This window comes from Ciona robusta, chromosome 1 (genome assembly GCF_009617815.1).
Source record: "Ciona robusta chromosome 1, ASM961781v2".
NCBI classification, from domain to species: Eukaryota; Metazoa; Chordata; class Ascidiacea; order Phlebobranchia; family Cionidae; genus Ciona; species Ciona robusta.
The window spans coordinates 14,098,021-14,111,490 of record NC_143235.1 but is presented as its reverse complement, the minus strand read 5'-3'; the positions used below and the strand labels follow the sequence as shown (position 1 = coordinate 14,111,490).

General features: G+C 34.3%; 2 protein-coding genes across 2 annotated transcripts; one reads left to right on the top strand and one right to left on the bottom strand.

Annotated features, from left to right (window-relative positions):
* The first annotated feature begins 750 nt into the window (after positions 1-750).
* Positions 751-6,668, top strand: LOC149743561 (serine/threonine-protein phosphatase 2A catalytic subunit beta isoform). Its single transcript, XM_089874696.1, has 7 exons — positions 751-935; positions 1,178-1,387; positions 3,374-3,547; positions 4,441-4,530; positions 4,944-5,105; positions 5,725-5,843; positions 6,162-6,668. Exons 1-7 carry the CDS (start codon positions 819-821, stop codon positions 6,232-6,234), a joined length of 945 nt encoding a protein of 314 aa, XP_089730822.1. The 5' UTR covers positions 751-818; the 3' UTR covers positions 6,235-6,668.
* A 1,903-nt stretch (positions 6,669-8,571) lies between these two features.
* Positions 8,572-13,047, bottom strand: LOC149743560 (progestin and adipoQ receptor family member 3-like). The gene is made up of 8 exons (XM_089874572.1): positions 12,625-13,047; positions 11,433-11,581; positions 10,808-10,970; positions 10,316-10,471; positions 10,150-10,238; positions 9,774-9,873; positions 9,132-9,222; positions 8,572-8,785 (listed from the first exon to the last, which is right to left on the bottom strand). Exons 1-8 carry the CDS (start codon positions 12,709-12,711, stop codon positions 8,652-8,654), a joined length of 969 nt encoding a protein of 322 aa, XP_089730698.1. The 5' UTR covers positions 12,712-13,047; the 3' UTR covers positions 8,572-8,651.
* Positions 13,048-13,470: the final 423 nt, after the last annotated feature.

Here is a 13,470-nt window from a genome sequence, read left to right as displayed (position 1 = left end):
CTGTGGCGACAGAATTGCATCACGATTTTTCAAAAGAAAATTTTCTCAATACCTCACTTTAAAAAAGTGGCCTGTTTCTTCAAAATACCGTTTAAAACGTAACTTTAGCGTGAGTAACCCTGGTGTTTTGCAAATACATTAAGATATGCAACAGTTTGTTATAAAAAATTTCGCCTTTGTTAAAACATAAAAAATGACATTTTAATTAGCTTGTTAAATGCTTTTATAGTAACTTTTTATATTTGGCTACATTCTAAAACATTTTTTATGTGTAGTCATGGTAAATTTGCCTTTATTTGAAATAAATGATGTCATGCCCTTCAGGAAATAGAAGTAAAATTGTACGCTTGAACCGTTGTGAAAATGCGTTCAATTGATTTTTATAAACCGTAGCGACTCCCATTTTACGTCATTCGTTCGAAAGTTGAGTTGTGTTGAGTAGTTAAAAAGAAGTGAGATAAAGTTTTGCAATATCCTGCAGTTTGTTGCGTCAGGTTATTCAGTTTTAGCTAAAGATAGCGTTCAATAATATAAGTTTGGAGTAGCGGACGTATTTGTTGCGTTAAAAGCGGTCGTACTTTGTTTGGTACTTCGCAAATTTTATGTTGTTTTTTTAAAGCTTTTAGAGTATAATCATTCTAAATATTTAGCGTTCAATTTTATACGCTTGGTTTATCGTACATTTGCGGACGTTTTTGGTCGCCTGGAAAGCTGACGTTTTTTTTGGTTAATTTTTTAAATGCTTAGAACATAAAGTCATTATACCTCTTTTTAGGTTTTTGTTTTAGTTGTTGAAATTACAGATAATTGAATAAAAAATGGAGGACACGACAACACCTCCACAACCAAGTAGCAAAGATCTCGACGAATGGATTGAACAATTATTTGATTGCAAACAATTGTCAGAAAATCAAGTCAAAACTGTGTGTGATAAGGTAAAGTTGTTGTTAATACTAAATTAAAGCTGATGTGTAATTGCTAATAAACTAAAAATTACCATCCTGTTGGTTTTGTTTCCGGTATTTAAAAAACTTAGATGATTTTTCGCAAATTGTCTCTTGCACAATGAATCATTTATGAACATTCCATTTTTTCCTATTAAGGGTTGTGCCAATTCTGGCCAACATTATATATGTTCCTTTTGATGATAGGTCACAATATTGCGTTTATATTGCAGGCCCGGGAGATATTACAAGGAGAATCAAATGTTCAAGAAGTGAAATGTCCAGTAACAGTGTGTGGGGACGTACATGGACAGTTTCATGATCTTATGGAGTTGTTTCGAATTGGAGGAAAATCTCCAGACACAAACTACCTTTTCATGGGTGATTATGTGGACAGAGGTTACTACTCAGTGGAAACTGTTACGTTGCTTGTGGCTTTGAAAGTAAGTCTGTTGCATCTTAGGTTTTTCATTGGCTAAGAAAAATATTTTTGCAGTTAGCATTGTTGTAGTTTTGACAAGTGTTTTATATTCGAGAATATATAACTGAAAACAGGTTGTCAATCTCCAAAATCACATGACATTATAAGCGCGACAAAATCAAAAAATAGTAAACAAAAATGATAAAAAAATTTCCCAAAAAGCTTTATTTTGCCCAAAAGGAACCATAAATCCTATTTAAAAATGTTCAAACAATAAAAAAAGGTAAACTTGAGTGTTAAACAACAAGCATTCAGTCTTGTCAAAGTTTGATCAATATTTTCTACAATAATGATTATATGGTTATAAGAAATGATTTTTACGACCGAAAACAGCATGTTATGATGGTAGATTGTTGATAAGCTGCAGTAATGTTCCATGAAATAAAAATCAATATGTTTGATGCCCGGCTAGTTGGTATGTCAGTTTGTACAACCGTAAATCTTGAACAAATAAAAAAATGTATTTTGGTGTAACATCTAAATCTTGAGAAAATTGAGTTGTGGGTAAAATTAAATTGTACATTTAAGCTTTAATCATGGTCTGTAAAAAAGTTCTATTTTTAAATACTCATTCCGTTTGTAATGAAACAGTTATTTTTATCATGACAATGACATTATATCAATGACAATGACATTATATCAATGACAATGACAAGTGTTTTGCCAAAATGCCATCACACGCAGGTTATGACTAACAGGAGTTAATACAAATGCCTGTATTGGTATTGGTCATATAAGTCGTCATTAAACTTCTATATTTTCCCAAATGTCAATACTATAGGTTGGGTAGCAGAGTAACACTGACAGGTAGTTGGTATTTGGACAATACTGTTCAGAGTTACTGTTACATATTTCAATCTCTTTAGTTAATCAGTAACCTTGTGTTTATATGGGTTGCCAAAATACACAAAGCAACCAAATGTACAAGGTTCACTATATCAATGCAAATATTAAAACACATATTTTAACTCCACAAGTATTGTCAAGGTAGTTAACCCATTGTAGCATGTTACTGTGTGCTTGCTGAATTTAAAATAGCTTTGTTTAATAATTAATGCTGTTGTTAAGGCTGCATTTAATAAAAAGCTGAATACACAGTTTGCCAAATACATTAAAATGTGTAAGTTGGGAAGAGTATAAGCCCACATAATATATTGCATGGATGCAACTTTCAAGTCAACATTATGTTATGAGTATTGACAGTGTTATGTATGTTTATCCATAGTCATTTTTAAACCCTGGATTCTCACCAAGTATTAGTTGGAAGTAAAAAATAAAACTTCATTTTGTCATAAAGTTTATGGTTGAACATGCTTTGACAAAATGTTTCTAAAACCACTTATGTATAAAAGTTAAAATTGTACAATAACTGTGCTGTTTATTAATATGTATATTATAATGTTAAACCCTATTGACTGCATTTAAAACTTCACCCAACCCACACAAACGCGCTGACATTTTACGTCATCTGTTATGCTCCCACAGACTGAATGACGTTTGAATCATGGTTTAACATGTCATGTGTGGATAGACATGTATCGTACATTTATGTATTGATTGTTTTAAACATGCATTTACATCTATTATGCTCATTTATGTCTTTTTATATATAATATGTGTGTTATACAGTATTTATCCTCTGTTATTTTTGTTTATAAGTTATTGCAACTATTGTGTTCAATCTTACGCATGTTGGTATAATGGTATATATATATATATTTTATTACTGTTCAAAAAATATAAATTGCCAAAAGGAAAAGGCCCAGAAGATTTCTTTCAGGCTTATATTATATAGTTATGTACTTAACTTATATTATATACTTGACTTATATTATATACTTGACTTACATTATATATATAATATACTTAACAACAGCAGCATTGTCAGCATATAAACCACTGTGTTCTATATTCAGCAATGTTAAAGCTAACCATCTTTCCAACATAGGTTCGATACCAACACCGTATCACCATCTTACGTGGAAACCATGAATCTCGTCAAATCACCCAAGTTTATGGGTTTTACGATGAATGCTTGCGGAAATACGGGAACGCAAACGTTTGGAAGTATTTTACGGACTTGTTTGATTACTTGCCTCTTACTGCGTTAGTTGACAGTCAGGTTGGTGTAAATTATATTTCTATATCATATGTATTGTATACCTATTTTTATGTCATAGTTCTACTCTTAACTGTATGGGTCTGATTCTTAAGGGTTCTGGCCAGATTTGGCTCGTTACGCCAACACCATTGTTAGGCTTGTACCTCTGAAAGAGTCGTGCTCTCGGTTGTGACGTCTTTACAACCTTTCTTAACGTTCTATCACTCCAACTTTTGTAACAAGGGTGATATCATACCGTTTAAAACCAAAGTCTAAGACTTAAAACAACTTTTCTCCGCTGTTACGGGTCTATGCAAACACGCAGAGCCAAGTTATTGTTTCCACATATTAATCAATGCAGTGTCCTATGTTTGACAACTGTGGGTTTAACCGCTTTTTACAAAGTTATTCCAGATACTTTTTTAAGTAAAACTAAGTGCCGCCTAAGGCTTTATTAAATAGTTCTTTACTTTGGTGCTACAAAAGAAAATCACACTTTTCATTATAGATTTTAATAAATAAACATGCCTGCTACCACTTGGATTGTCCTAACTTTATATTTTATTGTTTCCCACATTTTTTTACTATGGTGCTACAAGGGAAAACAAACAATAGAATTTTCATTGTAGATAATTTATTAGGTGTTCCCCTGGGAGGCCTGCATGGGACATATGTGGCCACAACAGTTCGGGTGGTCTTACTTTACATTGGGTTTACTGTGGAATTTTTTTTCTTACTCTAAGAGTTTCAATTTATATTTACACTGTGAAAACCAGTCTATATTCTTCAGAAGTAATGAAAACCACTTAATAATAAATATGTGTTGGAAAAATGGAGTTTTTAACCAAAGTCCAAGACACACCAATATGTGTGTTTGGTTATGTATGTATTTATGTGTGTATGTTTACATCCAGATATTCTGTCTGCATGGTGGTCTATCTCCATCTATTGATACATTAGATCATATACGAGCATTGGACAGATTACAAGAAGTTCCTCATGAGGTAAGTTGGCTGCGTGGGTGGTTGTTTTGGAGTTTTTTATTATTTTTGTTAACTTTTGACTATATGAATAACCCATTAGTGTGTGATTACGTTTTGATTAAATTTTGGTTTGTAAGAGAAAAATAATTTTAACATGTTTTTAAGATCTTTGAAAAAAATATTAACAAATAACAGTCAAATGGTCAGTAAACAGTTTCATAAACCCTGTTTTAAACAAAACTTTGTCCCCTACAAAAGTTAGGTACACAAAAAACAAAAATCTTGAAACTGCGGCCATTAAATAAAAGTTTCAGAAACCATAATAAAGTATAAATAGGGTTTGTGAATCACTGTTAAATCAAACGCGAGTCACAAAAATTATATCCGTACTCTTAACCTCGTACAATTGTTAATGTCATTTGTATCCCACCCAGGGCCCGATGTGCGACCTCCTCTGGTCTGACCCCGATGACAGGGGTGGTTGGGGTATTTCCCCTCGTGGGGCGGGGTACACCTTCGGACAAGATATATCGGAAACTTTCAACCATCACAACCACCTTACGTTGATATCGAGAGCTCATCAACTTGTTATGGAGGTAGGTGTATGGTTTAATGAATGGGTAATAGGCAAAATAGGCATGACAGTTAACGGACATTGCTCCAGGCCACTGGTCACTGATTGGTTGTAGAACCCTGGGTGTCAAGTGTAATAGGCCAACTCTGGTCTAAATGCCGGACCTCATATTCCTTAGGTTCCATGGCTTGCATCACCCGTATAGAATAGCATATTATATTTCTATTCTATTCTGTATGGGTGAGGTCCGTGAGGACCTGGGATTTAGGCCAGACTTGGCCCATTACCCCAACACCCTTGTACGTCCGGAAGTGACGTGCTCGCGGTAGTGAAGTTCTTGTTATCATGTTCCGACTCCAGTGTTCCAACCAAGTCCCGTATTCTGTCCCGATTCTTGACCCGTAGGACTCCATCTGCGGACTATTAAAAATATATATATTATATTTACTGTAAATATAAGTTATCATGTTTAGTAAGTCAACTATGACCTTAATAACAGGTACCACAGCTTTGTGGCTTTAAAAATATTTTGCTATTAAGCCGCTAAAATGCTTATTAAAAATATTTAAGCTTATTCTTTTACTGTGTTTTTTTATTTTTTAAGATTTTTTTGTGAAAACTAATCAGTTTATTTCATGCAGGGATACAACTGGTGTCATGATCGTAATGTTGTAACAATCTTTAGCGCTCCTAACTATTGCTATAGATGCGGCAACCAGGCAGCTCTAATGGAATTAGATGATACTCTACGATACTCATTGTAAGTTGGATTATAAGTTACTTGTAGTATATTTAGGGTATGGTACTTTGGCTTATTGGTTTAGGTGCTTGTATTTTTTCCTCAAAGGATACAGCCATATACGGTTCAATGCTTACGGATAAGTGATAAGCATTTGTGCTTGTGCAAGACACTTAACAGACATTACTCCAACCCAGTGGTCACTAATGGTTCGTAGCACCCTGGGTATCAGGATAATTGAGCCCATGCTGACCTAAATCTAAGGTTTCATGGCATGACATGCTGTAGGTGCTCATCAACATATAGAGCATAAATAAACTTATAATTTTGTTTCCACAGTTTGCAGTTTGACCCAGCACCAAGACGAGGAGAGCCCCATGTTACCCGCCGTACCCCTGATTACTTCTTGTAAATGAGCCCCCACTTATGTAGATATCACCCATGGCCCATGCCACACCCCAGGCGTGTTTCACCCCATAATTTTTTCACTCAAAAATTCTCAAAAAAAAATCCCAATTCATTGTCCGCTGTGTTGTAGTTAGCATGTGTCTGTTCTGTGTTTCAAATTCTCAACAAAAAGCGTCAGATTTCAGATTTTTAAATCTTTTTTTTCGAGGGGAAACAAGTTTTCGGTTATGAAAACTTTTTTCTTTCCCAACACAGATGCTACTGTTACATGTGCGCCAAGTATAAAAGTTCTATATTATCTAGTGAATGCTTTAAACTGCTGTTCGCTTTGCCCTGTGCTAATTTAAGAAACTTTGACCAACATTAGGTATACTGTAGCGTATTCGTTTGTAATTTGGAAGACAATTTTATCAAATAAAATACTGTACGACCCAATAATTTTGAGGATACAAAAGATCTTTATTTGTTCTGTTCTTGTTATAAGTGCTTTTATAGCATGGTAACATGTATAGTTGGATGTTCTGTTGTATACATAATGTGTTGGTGTCACATTATGCCTAAATACCAAGTTATCACTTTAGCCTCTCCTTTACACCTCATTTCGAGTTATAACATAGGTGTCTGGTTATAACCGGTCACACATGGTACATTCATACACCTCATGTTCACTGCTAAGTTATAACGTAGGTGTCTTTTATACACCAGACACACATGGTGTATTCATACACCTCATGTTCCCTGTTAAGTTATAACATGGGTGTCTTCTTATACACCAGACTCATACACCTCATGCTCACTGTCGAGTTATAACATGGGTCTGTCTTCTTATACACCGGACACACATGGTGTATTCATACACCTCAAGCTCACTCTTGAGTTGAGTTATAACACGGGTGTCCTCAAACCAGACACACATGGTGTATTCATACACCTCATGCTCACTGTTAGGTTATAACATGGGTGTCTTCCTATAAACCAGACACACATGGTGTATTCATACACCTCAAGCTCACTCTTGAGTTATAATAGGGGTGTCTTCTTATACACCAGACACACATGGTGTATTCATACAGCTTATGCTCACTGTTAATTTATAACATGGGTGTCTTCTTATACACCAGACACACATGGTGTATTCATACACCTCATGCTCACTGTCAAGTTATAACATGGGTGTCTTCTTATACACCAAACACATGGTGTATTCATACACCTCATGCTTACTGTCAAGTTATAACATGGGTGTCTTATACACCAGACACACATGGTGTATTCATACACATCATGCTCACTGTTAAGTTATAACATGGGTGTCTTCTTATACACCAGACACACATGGTGTATTCATACACCTCATGCTCACTGTCAAGTTATAACATGGGTGTCTTCTTATACACCAGACACACATGGTGTATTCATACACCTCATGCTCACTGTCAAGTTATAACATGGGTGTCTTCTTATACACCAAACACATGGTGTATTCATACACCTCATGCTTACTGTCAAGTTATAACATGGGTGTCTTATACACCAGACACACATGGTGTATTCATACACATCATGCTCACTGTTAAGTTATAACATGGGTGTCTTCTTATACACCAGACAGACATGGTGTATTCTTACACATCATGCTTACTGTTGAGTTGTAACTTAGGTGTCTTATACACCAGACACATGGTGTATTCATACACCTCATGCTTACTGTCAAGTTATAACATGGGTGTCTTCTTATACACCAGACACACATGGTGTATTCTTACACCTCATGCTTACTGTTGAGTTGCAACTTAGGTGTCTTATACACCAGACACATGGTGTATTCATACACCTCATGCTTACTGTCAAGTTATAACATGGGTGTCTTCTTATACACCAGACACACATGGTGTATTCTTACACCTCATGCTTACTGTTGAGTTGTAACTTAGGTGTCTACTTATACACCAGACAGACATGGTGTATTCTTACACATTATGCTTACTGTTGAGTTGTAACTTAGTTGTCTACTTATACACCAGACATACACATAACATGCATAATGTAACAGTACAAAATATCACACTCCCCAAAACTAAAAACAAACAAAAAAGCCTCCAATTCATGTGATTTTTCTTTAGGGTACTTCCCCATCTAGCATTTATTAGAACCTGTCATAGTGCCTGTACTAATAGTGTGATGGCATCCACTAGTTTGATTTATTACAGCAAACTTTCGAACCAGTGGACCTTCAATAGTTTGGTTTTCATCATAGAAACCCAAATAAATTTTTTATTTAGATTTTCAAGTTGTTGTCAGTAGTGTAGTAACCCCAGCTAGTTTGCTTTATCACAACACACTCGGTAAAAGCCAATTTTATTGATTGCTTCTTTTTCAGTTAATAAAACACTGGATTACGATAAGATAAATTAAACAACGCTAAGATGTTTGGAGGCAGGTAGTGTTTAATCTATAAGCAAGCACGCTTATTGCAAAGTTCCTCCAGTGCCATAAAGAGATAGCGACAAACACATGCCACCAGTTATGGCTGTGCCCAATGTAGTTAAAGCGACCTGTAATAAAGGTATGAATAAAAGGTTGTTTTGTTTAAAGTTTTTAGTAAAGATGGCAGTTAATAAAAAATTGCGAACCAACGTCTTGTTTGTTGCTATACATGAGTTACAGAGGAAAATTGGTTTGTTTGAAACCATATATAGATTCATAAAAGTCTATTTTGATGTTTAGTTATTTTAAAATTTTGTTTAAACATTTTTTACTACTTATTTCTTAATTGACAGGGCAACGACAGTAGTTTGATTCGATATGACACTATTCAGTATTGTCTTATCTTTATACACCTCATGCTTGTTTACAAATTACCAAGTACGTACTGCTGTGAGCAATTTAAATGATATTTACCTGGAAAATATCTTTCTGGAAATTTAGATAAATAGAAACTTAAAGCAACTCCAAGTATGGCGTATAATATAAAAACACTGGACAGAAACAACTGAAATATAAAGATTTAGTATTTACACAGGAGCAAAACACAGATTACTGGTCAGTTTTAATACATATAAAACAGCCAGCAATATAACACATTTATAATACGCCTATATATATCACAAACTCTTTTTTTTAAATGTTTTAAAATGTGATATTCACACAAACAGATTTTATGGTCACTTTCAATACATACAGAACAGCCCATAGTATATATTTATATATGATATATATAATACAATTGTCTTCATATTTAAACGTTGTGGTATGGTACAAAAATACAATAATTGTAATAACTGCCATTAATAAAATCATACATCACTGGTGCATTGCAAACAAAAAGGGTAAAACCACTGGGTTAGACAACAAAACATTGTGCCTGATTTGCTACATACAGAACTCTCCCTTGCCATAATTAGGGTACCGGCCAAGAAGCCATGATAAAAAAATCAGTGAAAATTTGAGGTCCAACATAAAAGGTGATGCTTATGGTTTAGTAGCATGTATAAATATAGGTAGCAAAATACTTATTTCTTGGTATTCACTGCTTATAATTACCTTGACTTCCATTTCAGTTGATACAATGGACCAATGTAAAGTTGGAAGCAAACCTGAGATTGTGATCATTGAGAGATGGAGTATACGAGTGTTTCGCCATCTGGGATATGGGGTGGGTTAGTGGATTTATTGCATGCCGTTGATATAATTGATATATTGCATAGCATTCATATAGGTGTTGTAGTGTCGGACTTATCTATGATTGCCATAGCAATGGCAACGTGTGGATAATTTTTGGAAGCTTATTACATTCTTGTACATTTCTAGCAAGCGGCAGTAGTGCTACATATTTGTCCATGTTCATTGTCGTGTAAGGCACAAAATATTTCAAGAACTTTACGTTTCAAAAACATTAACATTTCACTTTGAGTTTCACCTTTTTGATAAATATTTTGGATGAATCATGAGCGAGATTGAAACTACAATCATAGAAATAACAATCACTTGATAAAAGAGTTTCGTCATCTGTGATAAGAAAGCATTAGATAAATTACACAATACACACTTTTCATTTATTTTTTATTTGAGTGTATAATACTTACATTAAAACAGTAGAAACCATAGTAAAGTCCGATCATATAACAACCCAGCATTCCCACAGTAATCCCAACTAAGTCAACTGAATACCAACGTGTGGCTACTTTTTCATGAACGTGACAGTTAAACGTGTGGTAACCAGCGGAGCATAACATGCAAGCCTGGAGATGTGATAGTAGAATAAAAGTAGAATAAAAATATGTGCCATCTTTCTCTACCCGACAATATAAACTTTCTAGCAGATCATTTTTACTATTTCTGTTACAATAGACACAATCCGGAATATATTTTTTTTATCTATATTTGAGAACTGTCGATATCATTTATTATTTTATTATATTTTTATAACTAGAACTATGTTTGCAAGCAAATAGGTGGGGAATGAAAAAGAATCTAATCTAACAGCCAATTTTACTTTTGAAAATAAAGAAATTAAAAAGTAAAAAAAATCGGGAAGCAAAAAAAGTCAAAGTAACAGCCTGAGCTGTTCCATTTACCTGACTACACACAGAGAAAGTGAGAAATATGAAATGGTCGGCCACCGATGCTTTTAATGAAGACAGAAGATAGAATTGGTCGTAGAATAACAAGATGAAGAGATAAACAAACATCCCACCATGGGTCCATATGTTCACCAACTCATTTGACTTTATTAAAACACTGGAAGTTAAAACATATTCCGGGTAAGATGGTACGTGGGGTAAGATGGGTTTAATTTGTAAGTTCTCTGCCTTTTAAGTTATTTTCATGTTTTGAACCGAAATTATGCTCTTGCTAAAATATGTAGTCAGAGGGCATAAAGTAAACGATCTTTTAACGGCTCATCTGGCATAAAAAATCTAGTGAATTTTGACAAAAGTGGTAAATTGCCGGTATTTCATCAACTAGGTAAACAGGCAATAGTATGAGGCTTAAATAATAACCTGATTCTAAACAGAGAAGTCAATGTTTAAAAGCCAATATAACATTTAATCCATTTTGCCAAGTTTTAAAGGCAATATCTCATTTGATCCATTTTACCCATGTCTGAAAGGCAATATAATATTTCATCCATTTTCCCCATGTTTAAAAGATAATATCGGCTTTCTTTATATCGCATTTGATCCTTTGTTTTATTTCTACCTTTTACAGCATTGTTTAGCCGATAGATACGACCGATACCCGTGCGTGAGGAATGGATTGTCTTGCTGGAAGGAAGGAACTTCATCGTGTGAATAAAGGTGGATGTCCGAACGTACGTGGAGGAGGGAATGTGAAGGGGTGCGTGAAATCTGGGGTATAACATATTGCTATATAATGAATCTCTTTTGGCGCCGTTTTTGTCTCTTTTGGGGCCGTTTTTGTCTTTTTTAGGGCCGTTGTTATATCAGCGTGTTTTGTTATGTTTATTACTGAGGAAAAATGCCAGGGCTTGAAGGGGTTTTGGATAATAGGATATTATAGATGTAAGATGCTATGGAAGCTATGTCCCTATACCTTTAAACCTGACAGTGACAGTGTATATTACCATTTAAACCTGACGGTGTATATTAACTGTTCCATGTTGTACACCTTACAAAATTAAATATGTGTATATGTATTTATAAATTAGGTATATGTAAAATAAGGTATGTATATGTATATGTTTTTTATTTACCCTTAGGAATTACAACATGGGAAAGACAATACATACTGCCAGGTTTTAGAAAAATGTAGGTATAGGGTACATGTACTGTTGTTGCACTTGCTTTTAAAAAGAGTATATAAATTTGATTACTTTAGAAGGTGTGTGTGATAATATGATACTGCATACTGGTATATTGTTATATGTACAATGTGGTGTAGCATGTCTAAGTGATTGATTAGAAGTATGTGTGTTAATATGATATTGGTATAACGGTATTGTTATTATATTAACTACTAAGGAAATAGGCTAACACACTAAAGGCCTCTCACAGTAATGTGATAATACAGGCATGGGTGTACACTACTTAACACACATGATGGCTTCGTGCTACTTATACAGCTGTCAGCGCTGTGGTTAGCACACCTGCCTCTAGCCCAGATATTACAATGATGCTGCCACTGCAGGCTTATGTGTCCTTGGGCAAGCCTTAAATTGCTCCAACCCATGCCCCTTTGTATTGTCCAAATTATCAACCATATGAAGCACGAGGTGTATAAATTAAAAATTACAACACCCATGTTATAACAACTGTTATTGCACTGCCATGTGAGAATAAGTAAGTTGCATTCAATCATTTACATACCATACCCAGTTATAACAAATGTGTCACTTAATAAATGTATAAACTTCAAACAGGAGCATATCTACCTTGAAAAACTCCCATGCTTTCTGTTTGATCAAAGGTGGTGCATAATCAATGAAAACAGGTTTGTGAAGAGCATTTTGTGCAGACATAAATTATTAAAATATCAACTATAAACGTGTAAATACTCAATGCATAGCTAAATTATGAGGACCTAAAATGAAAAAATATATAAAAATAGGTTAAACATGATTGTAATAATGTAAATTGGAGTTTTAAATTACTAATACTAAAATAGGTGGGGTAAGATGGGAAATGTTTTTATTTTCATTTACTATCCCATTTGGTAGTACAGAAAGATTTTATTAAAAATTATATAATCGACAATCGTATCCTCTCAACTCTTTAAAATATCATTGGTAAATGTTTAAAACGTAATCACTAAATATGGAACTTATTTGGTTACAGTATCCCATCTTACCCAACATTACTATACTTTTAATGTGTTTTCTTGATTTTTTAGCCACCCATGATATAAATTCAATTTATGGTCCCTTGGTTTTACTAATCTCCATTCATTGATACAAAATATTCTGTAAGAGTCGTTTCCATATTTTCCAATCCCGTATAATTCGTTTGGATATCTCCAATCCTTTGTTAAGTAATCATTAGAAAACTTGATAATAGTTTGTGCTCTCAGCTTCTGAAGTCCTAATGGTTTCAGTAACTCAGCAATATGCTGCCATTTTGCTAATTTTGCGACTTCAGGGGAAGGGTAAAGCTGGAAAAACTGCCAGAGTACTGGTATTGCAACGGAGCCTTTAGTTTTGTTGAGAAATATCGTTGCTATAAGCAGTTTCCAGGGATCATGAAACAAAACCTCTTGAATTAAATTATGTGGGGACTTGGGT

Coding starts and splice junctions, on each gene's coding strand:
- LOC149743561 (XM_089874696.1), top strand. CDS start 819: ATGGAGGACACGACAACACCTCCACAACCAAGTAGCAAAGATCTCGAC. Junction 4,531..4,943: donor TACAAGAAGTTCCTCATGAG/GTAAGTTGGCTG, acceptor TATCCCACCCAG/GGCCCGATGTGCGACCTCCT. Junction 5,106..5,724: donor CTCATCAACTTGTTATGGAG/GTAGGTGTATGG, acceptor TATTTCATGCAG/GGATACAACTGGTGTCATGA.
- LOC149743560 (XM_089874572.1), bottom strand. CDS start 12,711: ATGTCTGCACAAAATGCTCTTCACAAACCTGTTTTCATTGATTATGCA. Junction 10,239..10,315: donor ATGGTTTCTACTGTTTTAAT/GTAAGTATTATA, acceptor TTCTTATCACAG/ATGACGAAACTCTTTTATCA. Junction 9,874..10,149: donor CCAAAATATTTATCAAAAAG/GTGAAACTCAAA, acceptor CCCATATCCCAG/ATGGCGAAACACTCGTATAC.